This window comes from Mesitornis unicolor, unplaced genomic scaffold (assembly GCF_000695765.1).
Source record: "Mesitornis unicolor isolate BGI_N332 unplaced genomic scaffold, ASM69576v1 scaffold53809, whole genome shotgun sequence".
In the NCBI taxonomy this organism is placed as follows: Eukaryota; Metazoa; Chordata; class Aves; order Mesitornithiformes; family Mesitornithidae; genus Mesitornis; species Mesitornis unicolor.
In genome coordinates this window covers 14692-32407 of record NW_010208963.1, presented here as the reverse complement: position 1 = coordinate 32407, position 17716 = coordinate 14692, and the positions used below count along the sequence as shown (strand labels likewise).

At 41.2% G+C, this 17716-nt stretch overlaps 1 protein-coding gene across 1 annotated transcript in view; it reads left to right on the top strand.

Moving 5' to 3' along the window:
* BBOX1 (butyrobetaine (gamma), 2-oxoglutarate dioxygenase (gamma-butyrobetaine hydroxylase) 1) overlaps nt 1-8269 on the top strand; it is a 25570-nt gene extending 17301 nt beyond the window's left edge. The window contains exons 4-7 of the mRNA XM_010192692.1: nt 2937-3042; nt 5391-5587; nt 6274-6440; nt 8053-8269. Coding sequence (XP_010190994.1) covers nt 2937-3042; nt 5391-5587; nt 6274-6440; nt 8053-8213 — 631 coding nt within the window. The 3' untranslated portion in view covers nt 8214-8269. The remainder of the gene's footprint in view (nt 1-2936; nt 3043-5390; nt 5588-6273; nt 6441-8052) is intronic.
* The last annotated feature ends 9447 nt before the right edge of the window (nt 8270-17716 follow it).

Sequence of the window (17716 nt, the reverse complement as noted above, 5' to 3'; positions counted from 1 at the left end):
TATAGTATCTTTTTGCCTAATTTAACCTGTTTCATTTTCAGCTATAGTTATTGTGGTTCCTGGCCTTGTTGTTCTTACATATTTTTTGCAGAAGCAGAAAATCCATTGAGTTTTCAGTCTTAACAGCAGACTTAGAGCAGCATTTTTACAGTCCATCTCTTCACCTCTAAACAAGAAGTTCATTTCTTACTGGCATCCAGTTCTGAGATGGCTTTTACAACTGTAATAAAATAGTAACTTTAGGTAATTCCCTTGCTGTTTCACTAGCAGCCAAATACAAGGCCTACCAAATATTATAAATAAAAGGATAAGTTTGGAATTGGCAAACTTGCCAAATAAAACATTACTTTAGCAGGGCCATGAATTTTAAACTGGAATGTAACAGCAATGAATATAACCCTGACATATGGAAAAACAAAAGCCTTTCTTCTTGTCTAGATATCTGTTTGGTACATGCTACCTAAAATGTCAGTACTGTAAAAAGTGGAAACATTCCCTGTATCAGCCATATAACAGCAAGGAGTTCCAAACTTTTAAATTAACCTTTTTCTTTGTATTACAGAAGCACAACTACATTAACAAGGTCTCCAGTCATACTACAATTCATTCCTCCAAATTCTCATGCCCTAGACCTTGTGTTCCTCCCCTGTTCTGAAGCCTTGTCCAAGGCTTGGGGTGGTGTGATTGGGCCTCAACACTCCCACTGAAACAGTCAACCCATCTGCACCTCCCAGAGGGCTTCAGCTGCAGGAGAAGGACATGAGTCCCAAATCTCTTATGAATGAGACTTAGATTTTTAATAAAGTACAAGACCAGATGTTTCAAGTGTGGCTTTAGTTCCTGGTGCAGCGGTTTTGCAAGACTAAGGGTGTAGCAAACGGGCTCGTTTTCTGCTCAGGGATTCTAAGCCCCCATTGCCACTTAATGCAAAAAATTGCTACACCTGTCTGGTGCCAGATTTCCTCCTCTGCCAAACAGCCTGAGCAATTGACATTGAAATCTGACCCTAATTACTAAACCATAAAATATTCCACCCTGTTTTGCTCCCCATAAGGGCCAGGAGTCCTGTAACCACTACCCCCATTTTCTTCCTTTATTTCTCGTGCACTCTTCCCACGACTGAGTTGATACTTCAGCTCAGCCAAGACTTGGACAAGGTAAGGCTGATTTTTTTCACATTCAGTGCTGAGCTCCTTGTTAGCATTGCTGACTTCAAGTCAGTAACTTGGGCTTTGACCAAAGCTCCTGGTGTGGAAGGAAAGCTCCTGGGGGTGACCAGCTTCCCTCGTGAAGCGTAACAGCACAAAAGCACTGATGGTTTTTGCAAAACCTTACAATGATTTTATAAAGTACTACCATTCCAGGAGTTGTATATATTGCATATAAGTGAGACAATTAACATGTGTTCAATTGTTTTAGAACCATCAAGTGACACTGGAGTCTTTTAAATTAAAGATATAGTGAACCTGTCTACCTTCAACGCTAATGGCAAGGATGGTATAACAGGCTCGTTTTTTTTCTGTAAAATGGGGAACTACAGAAGTGTGGTTGAAATTATCATACTTGTGTGTGGAAGCTGTGTACTAATGAATATGTGCTGTACCAAATAATAATAACTCTTTCTCCCAGGCAGTTAAACTTATTTGCAAATATTCAAGGAGGCTTTCTGCTTAGCAATTTAAGAAATTAAATTTTAACATTTAGTTTCTATACTAAATACCACTCATAGAACAAAAGTGTTTGCATACTATATATAAATCATTTTGGTCTGCATGTTCTTTAGCCTATTTTCTTTTTAAACTATTATTAAGGAGTAATGTTAGACACACACCATCTGAAACATAATATATTTGGTTTATAGTACTTCATAAGGGAAAATGGGTTTCATATTTTCTTTTAAATTACTTATGTTCCTGTAATTACATGGGCTGCATATGGTGACTTGCATTTTTCCAGACAAATGTCTGGATATACAACATGCTTCTGCTGAGGACTGTCTTCAGTCATGTGAACTGTACAAACAAGATGCGTGGTTCTTGGTCTTAAATTCTCCTGCATGGTGTGTCACTTAAAGCAGATTTTGGTTGTGCTGCAATGTGATGTATTCATGTCTTTGTCATAGAACTAAGACTTTTTTTTTTCCCTGCAGTTTTCAGTAAACTTTCTTATTGAATTTTGTCAAACTTCAAGACTCAAACTATGTAACAAAATACATGGGGGTAGTTATCACAAAGACTGTCAGAGAAAGGGAAGAAGTTACAAAGTCTTTCATCAGGACATTTTCCTTTAGCAGCAAGTCTTCAAGTTATAGGAAAGGATACTCTATATTTTCTAAGACCATAAAGCTTTAAAAGTAACTTTTGGGGAAAGTTACATAGCCTTTAAGAATTCCATATTTTATTCATAATGTTCTCCATCCAGCAGGGAAAAATGGAAGGTTGATAAAAAGAAATGGGCCAATTTCCACTCTCTTATTTCTGAAGTGTCAGTAATAAGATGATGATTTATCCTAGCAGATACCTCTTGGTTAGTGTCTTCAGCTGATCTTTGCATTTAGCAAAGTACCACCACTGGAAAGCCATCATTCTATTAGGTGCTGCACTGGGGCCAGATGTCCCTTGGCACACCAGAGTTTCTATCTTGAGGTACTTAAGGATATGGTTTAGGGGGTAGACAGGAGTGGTTGGATGTGATGATCTCGAAGGTCTTTTCCAACCGAGCGATTCTGTGATTCTGTGATTCTGTGAGTCTAGGATAGTTGAAATAAGCCTTCTTTGCTGGGCTGGGAGGACACTGCTAAATCATGATTTCCTTATAATTTTACAATATTTTCATGTTCAAAGATGGAATGGCTCTTCTGTACTGTGATTTCACAGTTTCGGTGTGTTCTGGCTGGCTGTTTTAACATGTTTTCTCTTTTCCCTTTCATTATAAAGACCAACTTGGCAAGTGCAAGACAAAGCAGATGCTAACAATGTGGCTTATACAACCGGGAAACTATGTTTTCACACTGATTACCCTGTTCTGCAGCATCCACCTGGGGTAAGGTGAATCTACTGACTTTTTTAAAACACAAAAGGGGAAAGGGAAATGCTCCTATAGTGTGAAATATGGTTAGCGTTCAGTGACTCTGAATTTTGTCTTAAAAGAGCAGTGTAAAAATAATAATATATTAAACTACATCTAATAGTCTATGTGCACATGGGTATGCAATCTATACATTATGATGCAAGATTTGCATTATGCATGCAATAATTTTTAAATGGAAACTCACAAAGTATTGAGAATATTACCATGTGAGAAAGCATTAGGGTCCTATATGCTGCTTTCATTATATGGAAGAAGTTGGGTGTCTACATGCTGTAGTCAAGCTGTGACCTCTCAAGACATGTCTGTTCACCTCAGGAGGAGAACATATTAGAAAAAATATGATTAAGATGTTCTATTCTGTTTTCTATAAATTGTTTGAAATTAGAGCCTTATCTGCCCTTTCATAATTAGACAAAAAAGGGCATTTTGTAAAGCTGGCAGCAACCACAGAAAATACATTTTCACCCTGACATATCAGAGCCTAATCCACATCATTCACCAGAACTGAAAAGAAGTAGGAAGAGGTACAAAGGAACAAAGATAATCCTGGAAAAGGTTGCATCTATGAGCTTCATACCTACAACTTCCCCTTCTCATGTTGTGGAGTATTTCGTATCAGTTGTTTCTATAATTATGCAGAAAGCCAAGGTGATATATCCAGAATTAAGTACCAAATATTTCACACTAACATCACCTATTAAAATCATTTAAATGCTGTTCAATAATGTGGAGTAAGAATGGAATAGGGCTTCATTAATAGAAAGCAGATGTGAATTAGCTCACTCTCGTCTGTGCCAAACCTCACACTCTGCTATGAAATGTTAAAAAAAGAGCATAACCTTTTTCATTCAAACATGCTTGTAAGAAATAAAAGTATTAAAGCACAATAAATTATTTTAACATTGTTCTGAATGTGCAGTTTTCTTTATTTATTTACTTATTACACAATATTTGAACTCTTATGATATATTTACTACAAATATTTGATGAATTGCTTTTAAATGGATGATGATTAGTTTCAGAGCCACCCTGTAAAAGTATTTTTAGGTTTTCCTAGGTTTTGATCTGGCAACTATTTTTCCAGGAGATACCCCGATTAAAAAAAAATAACAACAACTGATGATTAGATCTAGCAGAAACATTAGCTCTCTAGGATGCAAAGCTAAATTCTCCTTTTGAACTTCTCCAGAACCATTTATCATGCAGGATGTTATTGCAGCCCTTCTTAGCAGCGCCAAGCCTTGCTTACCCTACGCAAGGCCGGCTGTGTCGGCAAAGGAAAAGAGCTGGTTGCCTTGTGCTCCTTTCAGTAGAAGCCTCAACTCCTCCCACATCTCATTGGCCAAAAGGAGCATGGCAGGAGGGCAGAATGCTGCTTCATCAAATGAATGAATTAGCTTACATCCTTTCCAAACAAGTCTCCCTCCTGCACTGTCGTTTATTTCATTTTCCCCTTTTGTCACCATCATCAAGGTCTGTGGGTCCAGCTGGTAAGAATATTCTGGGACAGATCCTGTTCTCTGCTCTTTCTCCTCCTGCTTTTTTGTGTTGTGTTGTTTTTTTTTTGGGGGGGGGCTTTTTTTTTCTCCTAGTGGTCTCAGAAATAATTCAGCATCATGGAAGGGAAAGGTAAATGCTGTTACCATTGGTATCCCACATGTATGTTGTGTTGTTTAGCTGAGATGAATGTTTACACTCTGTGTGATGTTGAACTCTATAGTGCCATGAGGAGTTTTACTGCCTGTGTCAGGAGCTCAGATTTACATTGATACAACCAAGAGCGCAGTTGGGGCTTTGTGCTCCATCTCCACCTTGGCAATTTCACTGTGAAGTGAAATGAAACTATCTTAACCCTACTTTATCATAGAGATACTGGGCCTGTTGCCTTCTATGACAGCCACCTTTCCCCCTCTGTGAGCAGATAATTCACAGCAGGTTTTGTTTCTGCAAGAGAAAACTAATCCTCCTTGTTGAGAGAAGACTGCAATGCATTTAAAATTATAGGACAAAGAGGAACTCAAAGGAAAGAAGCGAGACCAGAGCATTGCAGTTGAGTTGCAGGTTGAAATCATTAAGAGATATCCCAAATGGGATGGATTTATGAACATGCTACTTCAATTTTCTGCCTTTGTGATAGTGGTGGCAGAGTGCTGTGAAGTTGCAGTAATGGGAACTCAGTCTTTCACTGAAAAGAAATATTAACCAAAAAACCAGAACCACAGACATGAGGGAACTGATACTAATGAATCGTTAAATATGCAGGCTAATTTTTCTTGTAATGAGATGTTAATTCATTCCAGGTTCAGTTTCTTCATTGTATAAAGCAAACAGCTGTGGGAGGTGAAAGTGAAGTTGTAGATGGATTTCACGTATGCAATAAGCTGAAGAAACAAAATCCTCAGGCATATCAGATCCTGTCCTCTACTGCTGTAGACTATACAGATGTTGGAATGGACTTCTGTGATTTTGCTGTGCAATCTAAACAAAGGATTATAGAGTGAGTAGTTTCAACAACATCGAAAACCAAAATCCCCGTTGTGTGATGAATTACATGTTGGTAGGAGAAGGTCTGCTCCTGCCACCTTGTGGGGAAACACTGGTTTAACTTGATCTGCAGTTATTTTGGGGTGGGTTTTTTTCGGTTTGTTTGGGGTGGTTTTTGCCAGTTTATTACTTGTTCTGTGCTTTGTACCACCACAGCATAGTTTTCCTTGTTTAGCTTTGCCACACACCAGCAAGAAGCGGTGGTAATTAGAGCTACTCCTAGTTACAGACAGAGGTTAAAAGTAGCTGGGTCTGTTACTAAATTCCAACCAATGTACATCTGCATTGTGCCAGAGAGAGGTCATAATCTGAAGCATTTATATTAGGAACTACATACTATAAAAAGATCAAATGAAAATGTTCATATTCTCTTCTAAATTTAAAAAGTTTATGATTCTAAAATTAAAGTGTATAGAAAATAGATTTTTGAGCAATTTGTCTACACTTTCTCCTATCACTTTTCTTAGTTAGGCTTAAGTGTCAAAATCCAACCCAATAACAATCTGAATTTCGCTGTAGAAACATACTGAAATTTCAGCAAGGGGGTTCAGTTGTTGTTTAACCATTTTAAAGTGTTTCAGTAACAATATATTCAGTAACAATATTACATGCCTTTTCCTTTCCTTCTGTGTCTCACAGTGTGGATTCCAGAGGCCAAGCAGTTCGCATCAATTATAATAATGCAACAAGAGACACAGTGTTTGACATACCAGCTGAAAAAGTGAGGCCGTTTTATGCAGCTCTAAAGGAATTTAATGATTTATTAAACAGCACAGAAAACAAGTTTACTTACAAGCTGAAACCAGGTCAGCAAATTCCTTCTCACAGTGATTTTTTCATGTTTTTCCTAACAGTCAAAACACTTGAGTATTGTTAGCACTAGTACGAAGAGGAAATTTCAGTCATTCTGTCATCTATTTTATTTCATATTTCATCCATACATTCATCAATTAATAGATTTCTTTTGCTGTTATTATGCTATAAAGAAAAAAAAAGCGGGGGCAGGGAAATAGAGTCTATCTATTAGTTAGTCTGGTATGTCTTATATTACATCAAAACACCATACCATATAGGAAATTGTAACTTGTCATATCAACAGTGCCACAGATGGGAAATGTCACATGTAAGACTGCTGTGCCATCACAGTTCAGTGTCTGTTCATTAAGTGATACGTGATCACATACTTTTTTCCTCTGCTTCATTTGATGCTTTGGGCTTTATACCAATATTAGTGGGGCACCTTCCCAATGGCTGCAGGGATTGCAGAAAATCTAGAAGATGATACAGAGGTGTAACGTGCATAACGCTGAAGGAATCTGAACATCATCATGGGCAATTCATTCAGTGTCTGAGCAAAGCTGGCAACTGCCAGCATGATTCTGGGTGAACAGCAAAAGGGCACTGCTCTGTGCTGCCTTCTCTGGGTGGCCTGTGCAAGACATCTGGAGGCAGATTTGCAGAAGCACTAAGAGCTCTGAACTTCAGCTAGAGTTGTACAGGGCTGTGTTTTGAACATAAAACATGCTGCAAAAATGCCCTTTACTCTATAAAAGTCAGTTCATGCATATATTTAACTACTTTGGCCTTAATCTCTGTTCTTTCATTCCCCAGCTATAAAATAAAGATATGAATAGTGCCTTACCTCTCAAGAGATGTTACAAAAGTAAATTCATTCTTGTATCTGACTGCCTCATGCACTATGATGCTAGTGTCTTTAAAATGTCTATGAGGAAATTAATCTCTCTCTGTTGGGAACATGCAATAAAATAATTTATAAGATCACATAATAAATTGTAAAACAAAGTACTTCACATTACATTAGTATGATCCATCCCATCAATTAAAGCATGAAAGTGGTGATAGAGGAGAGGAAGGAGGAGAGAAAGACTATAATGTTATTTAATTAGAGATTTGTTGTAATGGTGGCACACAGGGGAGAAAAATAAAGATGGCATGCTAGCCTTAATTATGTGATTTTCTATCTTTCAATGGCTTGACTTTGTTCTCATAAAATTCTTTTAACAGGAAGAGTAATGCAGGATGTGTATAGTACAAATAATCCGAGACTGATCAAATGAAAATCATCCTAGTGGCTTTCACCCCTTTTATCCTTCCTGTAGATTTGCTGTAGTCACCTTTTCACTCAAGGCCTGCTTTTCTCAGCATGGATTCCCCTACCACTTTGCTTTTTAACTCCTGGTTGTACAAGAAAAGAAGCAAAGGTCAGAAAGGACCTGCCTTCTCTGGTTGAGAATGACCAGCTAAATTAAAATTACTGTGTCATTGCTGTGTATCTCCAGCTGAGCTACTTGAAATTATTGCTCCCTAACTGTTGGTATAAATCTATATCCACGTTATCTGTGTGAAAGAATTAACTATAACATATCAAGTACTAAGCTTTGTGACATTTCTTTATAGGAGACATAGTGACATTTGATAACTGGCGCGTGCTTCACAGTCGTAATAGCTACCCATCGGGATCAGAAGTGACTCGTCACCTGGAAGGTGCCTACGCAGACTGGGATATGGTCATGTCAAGGCTCCGGCTCCTCAGGAAGAGGGTCTTGAATAGGGACTGAGCTTTCTTCTAACTAGAATAAGCAAAACTCAGATTGTCTAACCTCAAAAAAAAATTGTTTTCTTTTCAGAAACTAACATAATGAATATATTTTGAGCTCCATAAGCTAAGATACCTGTTGTTCATAACAACTTAAAATTTATCTGTGCCCTGATCTTTGAACCTATAAAATGCATTGCTACCTCTGTGAGTTTATTTGCTTTTTAAAATCAGTGTGCAAAATGGCTTGAAAGATTATCACTTACCTGGGCTGAATGGATATCACAATGCCTTCCCTTGCCTCTGTAAATATACCTGCCCTCCCTGGAAAGTTGGAAGGGAGCATCGAAAAAGAGCTTAAAGTATTACTTGCTAAAGGTTTGTTATGAACAGCATCTTTCTCTGTTTTCAGAGAGGCATTCTTTATTGCATAAATCATAACTAAAATTCTTAATCAAAATAAAAAAACACTGCTGTGGAGTCATTTTTATATACACACCTTTCTAGGTAGAATTCCATTTTAATACAAGATGTCATTGAACAGATGCTGTGTTCTGTGTATCCCACTGTATATATGTGATGACTACCACAGCAATAAATAATTTTTCCTACATTTCTAAGCCCATAAGCTCAGAAATTATAGAACTACCACAGAACATGTTGTCTTAGTTTTCCTCTGCATTAGGAACAAAAATAAATCTCAGTGTAGAGGTCGCAGATAGGGTTAGAAATCCCATCAGATGCTGTGCACAGACATTAAGATCTGCAGGGCCGACAGATTTCTGAGTCATATCAGGAGGAGGAATGCTGATGCTGCTTGGCGGCTAGAAACCACAAAGCACAAGAGGTGTTTATTGACTCCACATCTGACAGAGAACGGGTGACTGAACTCAGATTCATTTTTGTTACACCAAATGCAAGAGCACACCTCTGACAGATCTCATCTGCAGGATATTTTCCTCAAGGCTGTATATAAAAATTACTGCAGCCAAACTAGTGGAGTTTTCCCTATATTCAGATGCCAAATTGAAAGAGAAAGAATTTTAAAATATTTATTTTTATACCCAACACTATATCCACTGAGTTTATTTTTACTGTCCTCATAGTTGCAGCGTTAACAGGATGCTCTCTCACCCATGCTAAGAGCCTGACAAAACAGCCACATCTCCATCCTCAGATCTGTGAATTCTTTTATTTTCAAACTGTTCCTTGAAAAAGTCAAATCCTAGTCTCTTCCTAATAGGCTAAAACAATAGAACTATAACTCCAGTTCTGGAATCCAGAGGGTGCTAATGGACATGATTTCGCTCAGCTAGTTGTAGTCCAGAAGCTGCAACGCTGTGTTACTTTCATGCTGTTCATGATACATCCCCTATCCAGTCTGTGGTCAGCAACTGGCTGCGTCTGGTGCACTCACAGCACAGGTAGAGTACCAGGAAAAATACATACCCATTTTATTATTTGCAAACACCTTTTCTGTTTTGTCCTGGCTTTCTTCTCCTCCCATTGCATTTAGTAGCAATGGATGTTGGATCCAATCCCATGGTATTGTTTTCAGATACAGCTTTTAAAGTATTTTTTTATATATCAGATTTCCAGCTAGTTTACCAGTACTATTTGATATATTCATCAACAAGCTGGACAAGGGAACAGAGTGCACTGTCAGCAAGTTTGCTGATGACACAAAATGGGGAGGAGTGGCTGACAGTCCAGAAGGCTGTGCTGTCATCAGTGAGACCTGGACAGGCTGGAGAGTTGGACAGGGAGAAATTTGGTGAAATACAACAAGGGCAAAGTCTTGCATCTGGGAAAGAACAACCCCATGTACCAGGATAGGTTGGGGACTGACCTGCTGGGGAGCAGCACAGGAGAAAGGGACCTGGGGGTCCTGGAGGACATCAGGATGACCATGAGCCAGCACTGTGCCCTTGCGGCCAAGAAGGCCAATGGCATCCTGGGGTGTATCAGGAGGGGGGTGGTTAGTAGGTCGAGAGAGGTTCTCCTTCCGCTCTACTCTGCCCTGGTGAGACTGCACCTGGAATATTGTGTTCAGTTCTGGGCCCCTCAGTTCAAGAAGGACAGGGAAGTGCTTGAAAGAGTCCAGCACAGAGACACAAAGATGATTAAAGGAGTGAAGCATCTCCCTTATGAGGAGCGGCTGAGGGAGCTGGGTCTGTTTAGCTTGGAGAAGAGGAGACTGAGGAGTGATCTCATCAATGTTTATAAATTTGTAAAGGGCAAGTGTCAGGAGAAAGGTGCCAGGGCAAGAGGCAATGAGAGCAAGCTGGAGCATAGGAGGTTCCATGTGAATATAAGGAAAAGCTTTTCTACTGTGAGGGTGACAGAGCACTGGACCAGGCTGCCCAGAGAGGTTGTGGAGTCTCCTTCTCTGGAGACATTCAAAACCCACCTGGACACGTTCCTGTGTGATCTAGTCTAGGTGATCCTGCTCTGGCAGGGGGGGTGGACTAGATGAGCTTTTGAGGCCTCTTCCAACTCCTAATATTCTATGATTCTGTGATTCTAAAGCTGGCTGAAATCAAGCTGAGTCTTGGGCATTTCAGTACATTCACATCTCTGTGGATCACCTCAGCGCAGCTCTGCTTTAGCCACTGCTGAGCTACCTGCAGTGCATGCCAGCTCCTCTTGGCTGGGTGGGCAGTAAACCTGAGTGCACAGAGATTTCCAAAGGTCCGCTGTGGGGAGAAAGCTGGATTAGCCGCTCAGCTTTGCAGGTTAAATCCACAACAGACACAAATCAGAGAAAGTATTTTGCAATCTTGTCTCAAATTCTTCCTAATGCAAATGAGGTTTTATTCTAATCTGCACATTCATAAGGCTGTCAGTTTAGGGCAAGTCCATACTTGAAAATTTCATGCTGGAAATTTGAAGTCACTACTGCTAAAAGCTAACATAAATAAATATATTTTATAGACACATTTTATATTTACAGCAAGAGATCTCCCCACCTTGTTATGCCAGTCCAGTAGCACAAAAAAGATGGTAAAGACCAAGATGGAGAAGAGGCACAAAAATCCACCTCCTCTTTAAACAAAACATAAAACCAACTAAGCAAACAAAAAATCGACCCCACACCAAAACAAAAATGAAAGTAAATCAGGACTGCTCATAAGAAATCCATTTTTTCATGTAACATCTGGTTAAACTCTAGAAAAGGAAATTGTCAAAGGCAAGGAATTAGTTACAGGACCAAATACAGCCAAATAACATCAAACTTTAACCAGAACACAGCCAAAATAATATCAGACTTTAACAAAAGCATAGATGTGGCAACTATATGGAATGCTTCTGGCTGAAATCAATCTCAATATTAGACATGGAATGAGATCTAAGAGAAGGGAGATGGGGCATTTTGCAGCCACCCTTTCTCCCCTGGGCAGGAGGGTGGTACTGCTCCTCCTAGGGGCACGAGGGAGGGGAAAAACCACATCTCCCAGCCTCCTGAAACATCTCCTGCAGGACAGTGCTGAGGAACAGGAAAAACAGCCAGAGCAATCAATGAGCTACTGTTTTCCATGGCTACTTAAAAGGATCTTCAATAGAGCCATGGCAGTTCAGAGTAGGCCCAAGGCTGTTTCGCATTGTATCGAGGGCATCTGGTCAACCAAAGAATTAAGAGCAGCTTTTGGGGTGTTTGTAGGATATGAGCTGGTTTAGTTAGCAAAATACATTTAAAGTCAAATGGTTTATGTATTTTAATGACTTTTTTTAATATTTATATAAGAACCAGATAACTTTAAAGCAGGCAGGTTTTCTTTGTTGTCCTGCCACAATATGTGTCTTTCCTCATTAGCTTGAGCACAATGAGGCAGAAGGTCTAAACATGTGGATAGCAGAGCATGGTTTCTCTACTGTCCTCTCTTTCGAAGCAATCATCTAGATCAATAAGTATGCATGTTGACAATAAGTGAGCCATGCATCTCTTTCAAGTTATTTTTGGAAGCGTTCAAAGCAGCAAAGATCACAGAGCAATGGACACAGAGAAGCTACAGCAATTTTCAGAGTATGTCATACTCAATATCTGAAATCTTGCCCTGCTTTTTTTCTTTAATCAAACAGGAATGTTGTTATGAAAATGCACTAAGGGCCATATAATGCCCTTGAAAGGAAGCAGGCGAGGAGCCGGCTGCTGCAGCGAGCTCTGTGGTAGCATACCTCTGAAATGCCGCTTGTGACGGAGGAGCTGGTTAACTCCCCACAGCACATCTGGAAATCAGCAAGACACAACTCTCACTTCTAACCACCCAAGTCTTTAGCTGTCTCCAGTCCTTTGCTGTCTTCAATAAGGTGCTCATGATTAAGTCTGCCCACGTTGCTCCCTTGCAATCTTGTTTTCACTTTGACAAGTAAACACACTAGACCGGGGTAGGTAGGAGAAAAACCCTACCCATTCATTTTCTTGGCTCCTCCACAAGACTGCCAAGCAAAACAAATACCACACAGCCTGATCATGTGATTTTTTTGGCAACTACAACGACTTAGAAAGAGCATTTCTCATCCTTTCGCATTTCCCCAATGCCACGTAGTGGTGGTTCTCTTACAGGCATGCCCTGCAAGGAAATGGAGGCAGTTTTGGGCATTGTATTTGCAACTTCTCCTTGACTTCATCCCCCCCACCCTCACAACACCATCCCTTTGCCCAGAGGAATGCAATACACTCAATTCTTTAACTCTGGATATTGTTATTTGTAAGTAATATGCTTTATGTACAATTTACTTTTATCGATGGTCTCTATTTCCATTGTTATTAATTTAAAAAGCATAATTTAATTGTGGTTTTTTTTCATAATGAGTAGCTATCAAAGCTAAAAGAACCATTGGTGTCAGAAGACAGAACTCTGTCTTCTGCACTCCAGTGCATTTCACTGATCTCCAGATCTAAGAATTGACTTCTGAGTTACCTTTTTCTTTCACTCGGATTAATTCTTTTTGAATAAAATGCAACAGAGAGATAACCCCACAAATTTCAGAGTCTGCTTCTGGCTACACCTGCTGCAGGAAGAGCTCCTTTCCCACTCTGTGGGATTTAACCAGCCTAGCAGATTTCTATTTGATTGTTTGAATGTCTTTCCCTGGGTTCAGCATTTGCAACCTCATAGAAGCAGCAGTACAGACATGAGCTGAAGCACAAAGCCATCTGCTTTGTGTGGGAACTAAGTGAAGGCCAAAAGCTAATGTGCAGGACTAAACCTGCAGTTAAACACTTAAATCAGGTGTTCGGTTGCTTTTATGGGAAAACAGATAAAATCTGTGGAAATGTACTGAGATCAATATCTCCTGAGAGGACCAGTAAGGTCCAGTGAGAAAACATATGGCTAGTGAGATTACAGCCTTACCCTAACCATAAGACGACAGTAAGGCTTCCTTTATTGGATGCAACCCACAACCCAATTCAAGTAGAGTCAAGTCTAATTCTTATAACTGAAGTTTAATCTTCAAATCCCACCAAGGCTGGAAGCCATTCACCAGCCCTGCCTGCCCCCCAGCTGGTAGCCATCCCTGTCATAGTGTATGGGATGGAGGGCACTCAGCTGGGAAGCACCACAGCCCAGGGGAAGTCAAAGTTCAGAGGAACTTCATCTCCATCAGATGAGTAAGGTAAACCAATATGATCGGAAAAACAGACCACATTGTTGCTGTAGCCCGGGCAGATGTTTGCTGTCAGATGCATCACACATTTTACAGTCATGTCTGCTGGAAAAGCACTTTATGGATGATTTATCACATTACTGTGCCAGGGAGCTGAAAAGCCCCCTGAAAGTTTTCCACTTAATGCTAATGTTCCCAGCTGGGTTATCCTCCCTGACATTCTCTACATTACTGTTCAAAGCAATTCATGGAGGCGGGGAAAAACCTTCACCAATCCTGGCTTGCCAGCAGTACCCTTACAGACAGACCCAGGACGTCTCAGGGAGTCAGAACACCAAGCAAAATACAAGACTGATTTGTTGCATTCCCTTCAGGTTTTTCCATTTATGGCCATATCACCAGGGAAGGGATGGTTTATCCTGGCTGCCAACATACGTATCCTCTGCAAAGCCTTACAGCTGAACACCATGCGGGGCAAGGGGTTGTCCAGGCAGCCACCCAGGTGTGTGGGCAGCAACACAGCTTGCAGGGCATTCACAGGATCCTTCCTGCCTTCTGCAGGCAAGTGAGTCTCCCAGCATCAAATGCCATTTCAAGGACAGGTTTAAGCCGGAGAAATTGCAAAATTACCATGGGGTAACTGATGATGACTAAAGCATTCGCAGGGAGCTGCACTTTAGGAACAGGTTGTCCTGCACATCTTTCTTTGCAGTCAGCTGGGTTCCTGGTCTAGAAACCTCCTAATGGTTGATCGCGCTCCCATTATCATCACTACTTACTGCAACAGTGAAGAGAACTCAGAAACAGCAGCAGCCAAAGTTAGGAAGGGATACAGATTTGTTTACTCATAATGCTATGATTTTTAATCAAATTAGCACCAACACCTTGTTGCTGGATCGCTTGCTGACAGGGATGCCTGGCTAAAGGCTGCAGCTCCTGGCAGCTTCTCCCTGCAGCAGGGAGCTTCTCCCTTACCCTGCAGAGAAACCAGGGCTGCCCAACCCTGGATAAGCCTCTAGTACCTGCTGCAGAAATCATGAATAAGAAGTGTTACTCATGACCTCATGGAAAAATGCTTTAAAATAGCTGAAGAAGAATGAATAGCCTATTGCCATTGCACAGTGCAAAAGCATGCTTTCAGTGGCTTTGAGGGGTTTTTTTCCCCTGAAAAATGCAGTAGAGTGGCCTATTTTGACTGATAGGGAGGACTACCCACAGCACTGAAAGCGTTTTGTTCCACCAGAGCAGGCATTTAAAAACTCCCCGGGACCAGTGCATTAGACAAATAAAAAAAAAAAAGGGACAACCAGTGCCCTTGGACTTCCTCTGCATGGGGCCAAACCCAGTGCCACCAGCGGACAAGACTCCCATTAATATTATGTACTGCTTGGCTCATGTGACAAGACCCAAGTACCCATTTTGTTTCATTTCGTTTCCCCTGTAGTAAGTTGGCCTCCTTGATTTTAGCTGCAGCTGATGAGACAGGACTTCCATCTAGTGGCTCCAGGGAAAGCCCATAGCCTCAGCAACTCATACGTTTGAGTTGAGAAACTGTTACACCACTGCAGGCAACCTCAGCCATTAATATTTTAAGAAACCTATAGCTGAAAAGAGTCAACCAAATCACAATATGATGAAGGATGTAGTTTCTGTTACAGAGCCAAGCGCTTCAGGTTGTTTTTTGTCACATCAACTGCATTAGCAGCAAAGTTATCCTCCTAGTCTGGTAGTGGTTTGAGAGGGGCACTGAGCAAGCCTGAATATAGGCAAGAGTATGAATTTCCCCTTGAGATAATTCTTGAGCACGAATTATAGGGAGGTTGGGCTCATGGGTGGTGGCACCATGCTCCCAATCTGATGCTTCAATTTGCAGTCCTTGATTTCCCGGAGCTCCTACACCCAGCAATTTACTCTCTGCTCTGGAGAGGAAGAAAATGTCTGAGCATGGTGCTGCTTACTCCCCAAGAGACCCTTATACGGTGCTAGCAACAGCAGAAAGCATGGCCTTCCTTCACATTTGACACAGGAGGGCATTCAGCATATTCAAACAGCATGTTCAGTGAGGATGAGACTTGTTTCCAGCTTGAGCATGTATCTAAGAATCCTGAGTTTCCACTGGGTTCTTTATCCTGGCTATGTTCTTGTTTCAACATCAGTGCAAATGCCCACATAGAGTGCAGCCCAGCACCTGGAGTGGCTCAGCCCCACACATACAGAGTCACAAGAAACGTACATCAGGGGACTGTGAGGTGTCATCCAGAGCTGGATCCACCAGAGACCTTCAGACACTCCAGAGCTTCAGTTAACAACTTCCCCACCTCTTCCTACACAGGAGGGCACCCAGACTCATGGTGTGCCCATCCTGCTGTTTGACTTCAAAGCTCCCAATACGCTCCCAAATTCAGCTCCCCCACATGCCCAGGACCACTTTTGTCTATGCCCCCGGCACCACATCCTACCTGACCCACCAGCATCCTAGAGCTTAGTGGTGCCAGCATTACCCCAGAGGTCAAAACCAGCAGTCACCTCCCCAGCAACTCAGTCCACATCAACAGGCTCACATGATGCACCTGACACCCATGCAGATGTTCATAGCGCTATCCACACCTGCTGCTACCTCCCCAGCAGGTAGAAGAAACCCATGTTAGGCACTGACTGTCTATCATTAAAAGTGGGAGGTCTGGCATCCATCTCGGCCTTACTCTGCCCTTGGTGACTTTTGCCTATGCAGAGCCCTGATGCCTGCTGCAGGGGACATGAAAGCTCAGAACTGCTAGTGACACTAGTGTGTACTAGCATAGGCTTACATAGGTTAGAAATGTGGTTTTGAGTCATGGACTCAACTTGAAAAAAATCACCATAATGCAGGCTAAGGATCAGTAAGCATTGCCACAGTCTTCTCTGGTCTTTTTTACCTTCTACAGGAGGCTTTGCCGGGGTTATGGGCTGAGTAATGGGTCTGATCTGCAGCCCAGATCTCCTGGAGATCAGACAGCACATAGGCCAAGTTTGGGTCTGCAACTGCCTCTCCCTGTCAGATCAAATGTCTCATCTGAGTAAACACATTTCTATTCTCTCTTTACCCATAGGTTTATTTGTCCAGAATAAGGCGAAGAGTCAATAATCCTTGAAAGCCTCATTTTTCCTTCCAAGTATTTTCAAATATTCAACACAGCCTATAAATCTGAAAGCATTTTGAACAGAGGTATAGTTCCAGTCAGATTTTACGTGGCCAAGAAGCCTTATTCTGTTTTGCATCGAGTGATTTTGGCAGTATTTTTAGGCTCTTGTTTAGGAAAGGAGAGACAGGATGAACTCAGGTTTTCTGCTGCCATGTACAACCATCCTTTGCTCATAAACACATCCCCCGCTGCACCTTGTGGAGAGGGAAAAGTGCTCTCTCAAATAAGGGTTGTTGAACACAGAAGTGGCATGAGCTCATGGATTCCTTTCCTTCAAAGGCAATATTAAAAATAAAAAAAGGAGGACAACAAATATCTGAAACAGCAAGGCCTACTCTTGCTACTCAAAATCTCCTGCATTCTCTTGCCCACAGATGCTGATCCAAAGAATTGGCAAGGGCCAAAACAGCGCTCAGTAAAGGACAACGGAAGCATCATAAACCACAGAATTATGTGAGAGATGGCTATCATGGTGTTAAGCACAGATATTAAACCAGGAATAAAAAGCCCTGTGTTCAAAACTCAGCATTGCTGCAGCTGCCCTTTTAATTTGAATATATCATATTCCTCAATATATTGAGGTAAAACTTTTTTACTGTAAGGGTTACAGAGTGCTGGACCAGGCTGCCCAGAGAGGTTGTGGAGTCTCCTCTGGAGACATTCAAAACCCGCCTGGACACGTTCCTGTGTGACCTGGTCTGGGTGATCCTGCTCTGGCAGCCGGGTTGGACTG